Source organism: Canis lupus, chromosome 13, assembly GCF_003254725.2.
Source record: "Canis lupus dingo isolate Sandy chromosome 13, ASM325472v2, whole genome shotgun sequence".
In the NCBI taxonomy this organism is placed as follows: Eukaryota; Metazoa; Chordata; class Mammalia; order Carnivora; family Canidae; genus Canis; species Canis lupus.
The window spans coordinates 23,196,733-23,209,525 of record NC_064255.1 but is presented as its reverse complement, the minus strand read 5'-3'; the positions used below and the strand labels follow the sequence as shown (position 1 = coordinate 23,209,525).

The 12,793-nt window shown below is 41.9% G+C and overlaps 1 protein-coding gene across 2 annotated transcripts; it reads right to left on the bottom strand.

Annotated features, from left to right (window-relative positions):
* Window positions 1-3,370: 3,370 nt before the first annotated feature.
* ZNF572 (zinc finger protein 572) lies at window positions 3,371-10,847 on the bottom strand. 2 transcript variants are annotated; one of them, XM_035709666.2, is made up of 4 exons: window positions 10,729-10,838; window positions 9,751-9,907; window positions 8,658-8,769; window positions 3,371-8,020 (listed from the first exon to the last, which is right to left on the bottom strand). In XM_035709666.2, the coding sequence occupies exons 3-4, from the start codon at window positions 8,734-8,736 to the stop codon at window positions 6,516-6,518; spliced, it is 1,584 nt and encodes a 527-aa protein (XP_035565559.1). In that variant the 5' UTR covers window positions 8,737-8,769; window positions 9,751-9,907; window positions 10,729-10,838; the 3' UTR covers window positions 3,371-6,515. The 2 variants fall into 2 exon arrangements, with proteins under 2 accessions (XP_035565559.1, XP_025306721.1); XM_025450936.3 differs by lacking the exon at window positions 9,751-9,907 and having other exon boundaries at window positions 10,729-10,847.
* Window positions 10,848-12,793: the final 1,946 nt, after the last annotated feature.

Genomic DNA, 12,793 nt, shown 5'->3' with positions numbered 1-12,793 from the left:
ATAAAGGTTAATCAGCCTACTATCATTTGGAAAAACTTTATCAGGATGTATAATTTTTAATAAAGCACCATGTTAGATTTTTTTTTAAAGATGATTTATTTGAGAGAGAGAAAGAGCAGAGCTAGCAAGAGAAAACACACGTGGGCAGTGGGGGAGAGGGATAGAGAGAGAGGGAGAAGCAAGCTGAGCTCAAAGTGGGGCTCCAATCCCAGGACCCTGGGATCATGACCTGAGCCGAAGGCAGATGCTTAACCAACTGAGCCTTTAGATTTGTTTTGAAAAAATACTTTGTAATCATGACAAGAGTTAAGAGTATAGTCAGCATTCTCAATGCCTTTTTTCATAGATTAGCTCTTTTTGTCCTCACAATCACACTATGAGGAAGGTACTGTTTTTAACCCCATTCTACAGATAAGGAAACTGATACACAGAAAAGTGGTCACACAGCTAGTAAGTAGCAGAGCTGGAATCCAAGCTCAGAGAATCTGGGTCAGAGGCACTTGGGTGGTGCTGCCTTAAAGCCTCTTGGTGTCAGCTCAGGTCATGATCCCATGGTTGTGAGACAGAGGCCTATGTTGGGCTCTGTGCTCAATGTGGAGTTGGCTAAGGATTCTCTCTCCTTCTGCCCCTCCTGCTGGTGTGCTCTCTCTCTGAAAGAGAGAAGAGAAGAGAAGAAGAGAAGAGAAGAGAAGAGAAGAGAAGAGAAGAGAAGAGAAGAGAAGAGAAGAGAAAAAGAAAGAAAGAAAATCTGGTTCAGGAATCTGGGATTGTCTGGCTAGAATGCATTTTTTTCACCCCATACAAAGATCTAGTTACCTTAAAACAAAGAACGTATCTGATCTTGCACTGATGCCTCTGCTCTCCCTATTACCCTAATTTGGCACGTCAGGACTGGACTTAGGCCTTTTCAAGTGACATTCTCAATTCAAGGAAAAGCCTTGGCCTCCCTTCTTCAATTATCCATTGTTAAAGACCCAGACCAGGGATCCCTGGGTGGCTCAGTGGTTTAGCCCCTGATCCTGGGGACCCGGGATTGAGTCCCACATCAGGGTCCCTGCATGGGGCCTGCTTCCCCCTCTGCCTGTGTCTCTCTTTCATAAATAAATAAAATCTTAATAAAAAAAAAAAAGACCCAGACCAATCATCTCTCTTTGTAACTCCACCTCTGTGCCATAGCAGTCACCGATTTAAATTTGTCAATTTTCTTCATTTTATATTTTTTTTGGTACAAACTGAGCAATTCCTTTTCCATTAATGTTTTTGTCACATATTATATCAAAATGTTCAAGAGTTACTTGCTCACCGTTCACCCAGTCCATAAAGATTTTTAATGCCAGTCATTTAATTGTTCTGCATCCCCTTGGTGCTTAATCTTTTGTAAATTCTAGTTGGAATTTGAACCTTTGTTGTCATTTTCTTTTTCTTCTTGAATACTGCTCATAAAGCCACAGTATATACATCAAGGTAGTTCAATGGAATAAACACATATCAAGTGTCTACTTTGTGTCAGGCACTGTGCTTGGTGTTAGGAGTAGAGCACTGCACCAAGAAGACACAGTACCTGTCATTTGGGGGTTCAGAGTTTAATGGAGAAGACAGTAGCATACAAGTAATTAAGGATGTGCTATGCATCCAAAAAAAAAAAAAAGAGCAAGTAAATGTATCGGAGGGTAAGAAGATATAAAGTAACCTGGAGGTCAAGGAAGGCCTACCAGAAGTTATGCTTAAGCTGAGGTTTGAAGAATTAGTAGGAGTGACCAGGTGTAGCCTCTGGTGATGGTAATGACCACACCTTACATTTCTCCACTACCCCACCCCCCAACAGTGTGGCAGTAAAACATCGATCCCTGCAGCTGACAATACAAGTTTTTCACTGAATTGTGGCTGGCAGTAGGATGGGCAGGATGAGGATTCTAGTCTTCTGAGTGGTGTCACCTGGTATTTTTGTAAGCTTCCAGTGTGCTTTTTTTACGACATCAATTTTACAAACAAAAAGGTATTCAACCACTTGCCAAACCTGAATTTACCTTCATCTCCTAGATTTGGGGTGCATTCTCTGAATCAGGTGACGGGAGGTACTGCACTAAGTAGCCAGCCCTTTTCCCAACCATTTTTCCTCCTAGTACTTCACAATTTTGGGCATCATTATCACTACCCTAGATCTTAGAGCAGCTTCTAGCGCCATCTACTGTAATTGTGCCTGCGACCCAGGAGGAAAAGTCCAAGTAGTTCTTTTTTAAAAAAAAATTTTTATTTAAATTCAATTAGCCAACATATAGTACATCATTAGTTTCAGATGTAGTGTTCTCTACACTCAAGGAACTGACAGTCTAATGGGAAGGCATATGCTGGAAGAGCATACTCTTGGGCATTAGCTTAAAACATGTGAGCATTGGACATCCACTCCGTAACTACTGAGAACCACTATGTGCAAAGCACTGTGTCTAACTTCACTAAGCTTGTGTTTTCACAGAGCAAACCTAACCCATTTTAATATACTGTGATTTCTAGCTTCCTGGATTATCAAATTATTAGATTTGAAGACAGAGGGTTCAGCATAAATTATAGTTCAGAAGTTGGCAAGATGTCAGTCATCTGAAAAGCTGCACAATTTTCCTGTCTTTACTTACATTTGTCCCTCCCAAGGTCATTTGAACTTCTGCTAAACACATATTAGGCATCGGGTAAATTTTTTTGAATGAATGACCGACTATACTGCTTGAAAGGAATTATATAAACTCAAATACAGAATCAAGAAACAATAACAGTTTTGTCACTACCATGATTTCAGAAAGTGAGACTGTCAAAGATGAACATGCTGGACTAATGTATGAGGGGCAATAGTCACAAACCATATTCCACTACCTCTCACCATCAATGAGGAAATTCATACAGCACTAAGGAAAAGACGCATTTGGTAGATCTAACTTGGATGACTTGGAATGATGGGAGCAAATATTCACCTCAGGTACTAGGATAAGAAACTCACTGTTTGCATGCCTTCTGGTAGACTCTACAGCAGGTAGGGAGTGAATTTACCACTACGTTTGTGAGTATATGCATTGACATGGATTTCCTCATTCTACTGAAGGGAAAAAAATATAAGCCTCTTCTCTGAGTAGGAAAAAAAGATATGAGTCTTCCCTTTAGTTAAAAAGAAACTATGAAACAAATCACTTAAATAAGAATGCTTTACTGGGGGCCTGGGTGGCTCAGTGGGTTAAGCATTCGCCTACAGCTTAGGTCATGATCCCAGGGGCTTGGGATTGAGCCCCACATCAGGCTCCCTGTTCATGGGGAGTCTGCTTCTCCCTCTGCCCCTCCCCCTGCTCGTGCTCCCTCTCTCTCTCTCAAATAAATAAACAAAATCTTTTTTTAAAAAAGAATGCTTTATTCTTTGTGCTGGCAAGAAAAATAAAGAATACAGAATATTTACTTCTTGGGGAGCTAAATAAGAAAATCTACCTGCTGATCAATGAAATTGAGGCAAAAGCATCAAATATTATTAACTATTATGTTCTCCTCATAAGTGAAAAATCTCTCTTCTGTTTTCTTAGTTTTCAATCTAAAGAGACAATAATGCTTACTAAATCATTTTACTCATGGAGCCTACCTTAACCCATCTAAAATGTGAACATATATGATTCTATAGACATAGATGTTTATAGACATTGAGGTTTGTGAAACAGGTTTTTTGTAATCATGGCCAATTATAATACATAGAGTAGGTGATGCTGATAGGATATAAATTATACCTGTTGTTAGTCTCTTCAGACAGGAATTAACTTAAGTTGAATTTGCTATTTTGTTCTTTCCTGACTTAAACTGAATCCTTTAAGAATGACAAAAAATCCAATTAGCCAAATAAAATAAATGGGTTTTCAAAAGCCTGCAAACTTGAAACCCTATATAGTTATGTGATTTTTGAGCCTTATTCTGCAGAGTTCCTGAAGTTGGTCATAAAGAATTCACAAGTAGGACTAAGTTGGGGTAGTACTGCTACTTCTGCAAATATGGGGAGGACATTTTTCAACTTATTTCAATCAATAAAAACCAATTACCGTGTATTTAGACATAAGTACTGTGCTAGCTGCTTTGCAAACATTTATTTAATCTTTACAGAACCCCATGAGACAGCCATTATCCCTGCTTTACAGATGAAGAAGCAGGTAGAGTGGCCACTTGCCACACATACTGTGGTTGATGATGGTACACCACCCCAATAGCTCCTGCCTTGCCACTGAATTTTGGCCTCAATAGCAAATGCCCAAATTTAATTATCAAACAGTAATCAGACTCTTAGTTGTCTGTGGTAAAAAGTTACTGAAAACAATTGTCCTCAGATAGTACAATTGAAGATAATTTGGACAATCCTTCCTAACATACAAAGGTAAAAAGCAGCCTAGGTGAGGGTCACATAAAAGCCAATGCCACCCAATTATGTTTTCCTTCTTTTCAAAAGCAGAAAATCACCCCAAATGCTTCTTAAGTCTTTTGCTAACTTTTGCTTTACTTTTCAATCCTGTAACAATACAAAATGACGTAACTGCCTCACCAGTATCAGGCATACTACGATCATGAAAAAAGAAATATTCCCCATGCAATTCAGTTATCTGCCAGCTACAGCCCTTTGCAGCAACTCTAATGAACCCTTTCTGGCTCTACATTCCTAATCTGTATTTCCACATAGTCTTCATAAAATATAGTTTGAATTCAAAAATGAGACTAGAAATCCTGAGCAATTCAGGAGTCTCAACCTCGCTACACATCTACTCCTTGCACTGGCAGGAAAAAATAGGGGCTAAGAGCATAGGAAATAACTTAATGCTTGACAAATCCTCATTCCCACTGGACAAACAGGGAAGATCCACACACCCGGTAAGTCAGGAGGCAAAAGAAAACCATCAAGACTGGAACTAAGGAATCTCAATAGCAAACTGTCCCTGCACATGGCTCAGATGCAGAGGGTTAATTATTAGAAAAAGAACCCAGGATCTGATCTAACCAAGAATTATGTAATGAGAAAACTAAGGGGAAAAGACTATTGGTCAAAAATTCTTAAAACAGAATTCAAGAATTCTACCTCTTAATCTGGTTTTGGCCAAGACCATGGGATCGTATCACTAGATTACCAAGACAGCTGAACATAAGACATACAAGCATTAGGATGGGCCAATCTCTTGACCAAGTACCTCTATCCCATTTCCACTCTACGTTGCAATTCCTCTTGGAGAGCAGAAACCTCATAGCACATTTCCTACAGTCTTATAAGAAATCTTTATGAGTATGCCAAGAATAATCATCTTGAGGAATGCCTGGGTGGCTTGGTGGTTGAAAACTGCCTTCGGCTCAGAGTGTGATAACCCTGGGATCAGATCCCACATCGGGCTCCCTGCAGGGAGCCTGCTTCTACCTCTGCCTATATCTCTGCCTCTCTCTCTGCGTCTCATTAATAAATAAACAAAATCTTTTTAAAAAGAGTAATAATCTTAAAAGAAGGAACTTTATATGCTATCCCATACAGCAGCAGCCACCAGGTATGTGTGGCTCTTGAGTGCTTGAGTGGTTAGGGCAACTAAGGAACCAGATTTTAAATTTCATATGATCTTCATATAAATTTACTTAAATATCCACATGTGGCTAGTGACTATTGTATTAGACAATACAGTTCTAAATCCAATGGTTTATTTTCAGCAAATAAAAATGCATTTAAAAACTGAGTCTTGGGCAGCCCGGGTGGCCCAGCAGTTTAGCACCGTCTTCAGCCCAGGGCATGATCCTGGAGACCCGGAATCGAGTCCCATGTCAGGCTCCCTCCATGAAGCCTGCTTCTCCCTCTGCCTCTCTGTGTCTCATGAATAAATAAACAAAATCTTAAAAAAAAAAAAAAAGACTGAGTCTTGGGCAGCCTGGATGGCTCAGCAGTTTAGCGCCACCTTCAGCCCAGGGCGTGATCCTGGACACCCGGATCGAGCCCCACGTAGGCTCCCTGCATGAAGCCTGCTTCTCCCTCTGCCTGTGTCTCTGCCTTTCTGTGTCTCTCAAGAATAAATAAAATCTTTTAAAAAATAAAAAACTGAGTCTTTTCTTAAGAGCTACCAAAACAGCCAAGAACTCACATTAATTGTTCAAAAAGAATCTTTCTCTGGATAAATCCCTGAGGCCAGTAACAAATTATTGCCACCCAATCAGGCAAGAGGAAATAGGGAAATTCAACGACTAGCTCAGGTTCAAGCTCTCAGATGTCCTTATTTCCAGGAATTCTCTTTATATTTTCCTTTCAAACTATTCCAATTTTACCTTAATCAAAAAACATTTCTTCTCATTCATTGGCAGCATCTCTCACTGGGCAGATGTAATGAACAGGGGACCAGGGCCTTCACATTCTCTAACCTGGGAGGTTAACTTTTTTCAGACATTATGGCAAACACACCAAAGAAACTTCGCAGCAACACCTTAATTGTAATGGTCCACTAAGAAAAGGAAAAAATAAATAAATAAACAGGCTTTGGGACTCAAGAGGAAGATGGGTTTGGGACCGAAAAAGAGATGAGGGCTATTTCCGCTGGACAGTTTTTCCAAGTCCACCCATGAGGAAAAGCTTCAACTTCAGGAGACTCGAAAGACTTTTCTATGTGAGTTTTCCTATGCTGATTGAGATAGGCACTTCTGCTGAAGCATTTATCACAGTCACTGCATTTGTAAGGTTTTTCTCCCATGTGAGTTCTCCGGTGCCTGATAAGATTAAAGCTCTGACTGAAGCACTCACCACACTCAGGACACTTGTAAGGTCTCTCTCCTGTGTGTGTCCTTTGGTGAATCACCAGGGTGGAGCTCTGACTAAAAGTCTTCCAACACTCTGAACACCTGTAAGGTTTTTCTCCCGTGTGTGTTCTCTGATGTCTAATAAGATGGGAGCTGAGGCCAAAACGCTTTCCACATTCGCAACATTTGTATGGCTTCTCCCCAGGCTGGATTCTGCAGTCTTCTATCACACTACAGTTCTGACTCAAACTTTCTTCGTATTCAGAACTTTCATAGGGCTTTCCTCCTGCATGGGTTTTCCGGTGTGTGATTAGGTTGGAACTTCGACTGAAACTCTTCCCGCATTCTGTACACTGATATGGTTTTTCTCCAGTATGAATTCGCTGATGCTTTATGAGAGTCGAATTACAACCAAAGCTTTTTCCACACTCAAAACACTTGTAGGGTTTCTCGCCTGTGTGTGTCCGCTGGTGGCGAATCAGGCTAGAACTCTGACTAAAACTCTTTCCACAGTCAGGGCACTTATAAGGTTTTTCTCCAGTGTGAATCCTCTGATGTTCTATCAGGACATAACTGTGGCTGAAGCATTTCCCACAAACAGGACATTCATATGGTTTTTCACCAGTATGTGATCTGTGGTGCTGAATAAGGTGGGAGCTGCTACTAAAGCTCTTTCCACACTCAGGACATTTATAGGGTTTCTCTCCCGTGTGAGTCCTCTCATGGATAATTAGATGGGAGGTATTGCTGAAGCTTTTCCCACATTCAGCACACTGGTAGGGCTTCTCTCCTGTGTGTGTTCGCAGATGTTGAATCAGGTGAGAGCTGTTACTGAAGCATTTCCCACACTCAGAGCATTTATAAGGTTTTTCTCCTGAGTGGGTCCTCTGGTGAATACGCAAATGGGAACTGTTGTTGAAGCTTTTCCAACATTCAGAACATTTATAGGGTTTGTCTTTGAAGGTCGAATTCTGCTGGACAGAGGCACTGCAGTGTTCTCCTGGGTCCCATCCCCCGTGACTGGGTTTTTCTTCTTTTCCTTTAGAATTTCCCTGATTCTCTGACTTGCCATCATTCTCATAGGAATCATTACACCAGATCTCATTTCCTTGGGACCATGTCAATGGAATTTCTTTTGTATCCTCATGCTTACAATTTTGCAGACCATCTCCTTTAGACCATTTTGAGGCTTTCTCTTTCTCTGCCTTGGAGTTATGGTGTTGAACAGTTTCCAAATTATTCTTACTTTCACCTCCTGTAAGAATAAACAAATATTCTAAACATATTCCCTAGTCTCTACCAGGGAAAGAAATTCTGAATTGCAGTGGAAGGGAGGGAATAACAAAGTAAAAACTTAAAAATTCTTTTATATTAAAAAAAGTGTTTAAAGCTAGTTTTACTTTTTCTACTGTTGATTAGAAGCAGGTGAATTTTTCTGTGCTTAATAACAGTAAGGAAGTATTTAAACAGCTGTCAGCAATTGCCAAAGGGGATTACTGATCTAAAAACATTAAGCTTTATTCTAGAAGACTTAAAAAAGGGGATCTGAGTAGGGGAGAAACTGAGTAAGACACATTCTAAAGTGAAAACTTGGCAATACTTTACTTAAAATCTGAGAAAATACGGAAATAACAATGATACCTACTATTTATTAAGAACAATAGCTTGGCATATAGTATCTCATTAATCCTAAAAAATATGAGATATTTATTTTTCTTAAAGATAAGAAAATTGAGGTTATAAAAGTTAACAAAGCTTGTAAGCAACAGAGCAGGAATCAAATTAGTTTGTCCCATTCAAATTTCCTGTTCTTTCTACACAACCTATAGCACTCCATGGCACATCTTACATTGAATTTCCAGTGGATTCAGATAATCTTCTTGATCCCTCACCTGTAAAAGGGCTTTTCAAACTCTCCCTCTCCTGGAAGCCACTAGAATCTGAGACCAACAGTTTTTGCTCTTGCTCCATCAGTGGTCACAGCCAAGGTGGGGATCAGAAACCCTGTGGAAGGAAACAGGTTATGCTTGGGACCTTGGCTAAAATGTATTCTTTCTCCTCCCCAACCATTGCAACCTAACAACCAGAGGCACAAAATGTTTTGTGCACCAGACTGAAAAAAAGAAACATGGTCTTTATAAGTCTTTTTGGAAAGAAATCTTATCTCAGATGCAAGTGTTCTGCATTAAGGGTTAACCCAATTTACTTCTTCTAAGGAAATAACAATAAAAAAATTAAATCTTAACATTCAAGTCTGAGGCACAAACTTCAAAAACAGAATAAACACTAATACTCATTGTTTACTTAGAAACACTTTTAATTGAAAACACCAAGGTTATTTTTTGGGAAAGGTAACAATAACACCATTAAAAAGAAAAAGAAAAGGGATATGAGAGTATAAGAAGAAGCTAAAGAGAAAGCACCCTGTTTAGAAAGAATAAACTGACCCTTGACAGAGGATGAAACATTTGAACTTCAATTTCAAAAGAAAGTTAGAATTTATATAACCAGTAAAAAAAAAAGAAAAGAAAGGAAAAAGAAAAAGGATAGGATAAAGCAGAGCTAGAATGATTATAGCCGATAGCCCCTAAATGTAAAAGGGAAGCTAATGAGGGAGCTCTTCCTTGACTCTTTGTCTATTATAATCACAATACCCCTTTTAGGCTACACTTCATCTTCTGGAGCCAATTACAATTTTTGACCTACTATTAGGGGCTGATCTATCACTGGAAAGTAGGTATATGTGTAATTGCAATCCATTTCAGGATATAGAGAACAGCATTATTTGGGAAAAACAAGAGCCTCAAATAAGGATGTACACAGGCACACATGGAAAACAAACAAAAAAAATCTGGTTTTGGAAGAATATTTTAAAAGGTGTAACTTTCACTTTACCACTGCCTATTATGTGCCAGGAAGTGAGCTAAATACACATATTTCTCATTTGATTTTTACAATAGCCCTTGGAGGTCTATGACCAATTACCCGCACGTAGATGAAAAAAGACATTAAGAAACTTTCCCAACGTCACACAACCAGAAAGTAGCAGAGCCGACTTCAGTCCCAAGCCTGTTCGGATGCGGACTTTCACACTCTAATCCACTGCAGTAAACCAGAGCAGGAAGCGGAGCTGGACATAAGCCTAAATAAACCGCAAATAAATCTCAAAGAGGACCTTTATTTTGGAAAACATTAACTGGATTTAAAAAAAAAAAAAAAGATTTGCATCTATAGACGTGATACCAAACGGAACTGGCATTCCCTAAGCACCCGCAGCAACTACGGATGTTACAGGAAAAGATAGAACTAGTCTAAATTACAAACAGCCCTAGCGTTTGGGGAGGGGGGGCGCCCCACATACCTAAAAGGGGCAAAAAAAAAAAAAAAAAAAAGGAAAATTGTTCACAGGGAGCACTATGTTTTGCTATCTGAGTTATCTAGCTCCAACCGAGTCTTTACAAACGAAGTACAAGTCAGAGTAACAGAGCCCCGTGCAGCAATTTTCCTGCTCAGAAAGGCTTAACTTTGGTAGTTGGGGGGGGGGGAGGGGGGAGCTCAGGACCACTGGCTCAGCAAAACGGTAGCAAACTCAGGCCACAAATGGTATTGCAGGGCCGTCCCTGAGATGTCGCCCTGCAGAGAGGTGCTTAGGATAAGAAAGTCTTCCCGAGAAAATGCACGGCCTGAAGCTCAGCTTTAGGAACCGTGGGCAGGTGGCAGAGGCTGGGGCGCCCCGCGGGGGTGCAGGTCCAGGAGGCCAGATGCTCTTCAGCCGACAAGCTCCTTTAAGGGTCGAGGGGGGGCGCGGGGGGGCGACGGGGGTGGGGGGAGGGGAGAGCCGCTGGCCCTCGGCCCCTCGCACCGCGCGACCCCTCTGCGGGCCGAAACGGCGGTCTGCGTGGTGCAGCGGCCACTCCTCCAGCCCGCAGCCCTTGGCTCCCTTCCCCCCGAGAAGGGACTCACTGTTCCGGGGGCCACACGAGGCGCCCAGCACCCCAGCAGGCCCAGCCGTCCCGGAGCAAGGAGCCCCCAGCTCCTTCTGACCCCACCAACCCGGGGTCCTAAACTCTCGGGCCCGGAAGACAGAAACCGGAAGCCCCTCTAGCCGCCCCCCGCAAGGCTCCGCCGGGGCCCCTCTAGGAAGCAGGGATGGCCAGGTCTCGTTGGCCTTAACTCTTCGGGTCCTGGACCAGAAGGAGCGGGCAGGTGGATGTCGTTCCCTCCGCTGTCTGACGTCTGTCCACTTGATTCTCACGCCTCACGCCTGTCAGGCGCCTTAGACTAGGGGCCCGATTGGAGCGAATACTTTCCCTTGCCATCAGGGCATCGTTCGCTTTAACGTCACCAGGACAAGAAAAATGAATTAAGCTCCTGTGGTTGCCACTGCCACCGCTGTGAACGGGAGTATGTATTTAGCTCTCTGTGCAACAGTTGGACAGCTAACGCATCCACCCACGCACAAAACGATTAGTTTACAAGGAGAAGGATTTAAACCTCTGGTCTTTCATTACAGAGAAAATGCAAGGCAATCCCTTCATCTCCCCCATATCGAGCCTACAAGTGTACTTAGGTCTGCGCCCCGGCCACTGTCCCCTCCTGTCACCACGGAGGGCTGGTCCACATTCAAAACGAGCCCTTTACTGGGACTCACTCTCCTTCCCAATTTCTTGGAATCCTTACACGGACAACTAACCTTTCAGTTCTACCATTTCCATCCCAAAATAGTTCTTGGGCTCCCCGCCCCCCCCCTCCCCCCACACACAATGTTTCCATTTCATGGCTTCCTACTGAAGTTTTAACTCATGTCTCCTGCACGAAAAGCAATAAATCACTAAGATCACCACTGACCTTTGTGTTGGTATTTTTCAGTTCCTAGATCCTCCTTCAGGAATGCTGAGGATTATTTTCTTCGGGAAACACTTTCATTTTAACAGAGTCTTGTTAATCTTTAGTTATCTTTTACCCTATATTATATTCTTACTGTTAAAATAAACGAAGACTTTTAGAAAACAACATGGACGTACAACATCAGTGTATCATTTTTTTTAAGATTTGTTTTATTTATTTTAGAGAGAGAGGGGCAGAGGGAGAGGGAGACAAGCAGACTCCCCACGGTGCCTGGAGCCCACCTTGGGGTTCATTCTCAGGAGCCTGAGATCAGGACCTCAGCCAAAATCAAGAGTCAGATGCTCAACCTCTCAACCAACTGAACCACCCCAAGACATTGGTGTATCTTATATATGGTGATAATAGAGACACTATTTTGAAGTGACACTACATCATCCTTGTCCTCCAGCACTTTAGTAGTCCCAACAGTCACTTTTGCAAGCCCAGGCTTCTCAAAATGTTGATGTTCCTCAACGCCATCCCAGGACCTCTCTCTTAACCTGAAATATCCTCTGTCTGGGCAACCTTATTCACTTCTACATCTTAAAACACCACCTATTCAGACAACTCACAAAGTTGTATCTCCAGCCCAGGCTACATTTCTGAGCTCTTCACTCTTATCACCAATGCTCTACTTGACACCTTATCTTAGAGGTCTCAGTAACACGTCAAAATCAAAATGTCAAAAGTCAAGATCTTCTCTCTCACTTTCTTCTCCCATATATAGATACAAACACAAAATAAACCTGTTCCTCTTCCAATATTCTCTCCCAATCCTCTAACTAGTTGTACAGAAGACCAGAAGCCCATTTTGTCACCTCCCTTTTCCTTGACCTCCCATATATAATCCATAAGCCTCAGGGCACCTGGGTGGCTCGGTGATTGAGTGTCTGCCTTTGGTTCAGGTCATAATCCCAGGGTTCTGAGATTGAGTCCCACATCAGGCACCCCACAAGGGAGCCGGCTTCTTCCTCTGCCTGTGTCTCTGCCTCTCTCTGTCTCTCATGAATAAATAAATATTGTTAAAAAATCCATAAGCCTCCTCTGTTATATACTTCACACAGAATTCTCAAATCCAGATACTTCTTCCAACCACTTGGGCCACCCTCAATTCAGACAACCATCACCCTCACCTGTAAGA

What these genes read in the sequence shown, in the direction of transcription:
- ZNF572 (XM_025450936.3), bottom strand. Translation starts at nt 8,736, where the DNA reads ATGGAGCAAGAGCAAAAACTGTTGGTCTCAGATTCTAGTGGCTTCCAG. An exon ending in TTTGAAAAGCCCTTTTACAG is followed by an intron (nt 8,021 to 8,657) that starts GTGAGGGATCAA and finishes TTATTCTTACAG; the next exon opens with GAGGTGAAAGTAAGAATAAT.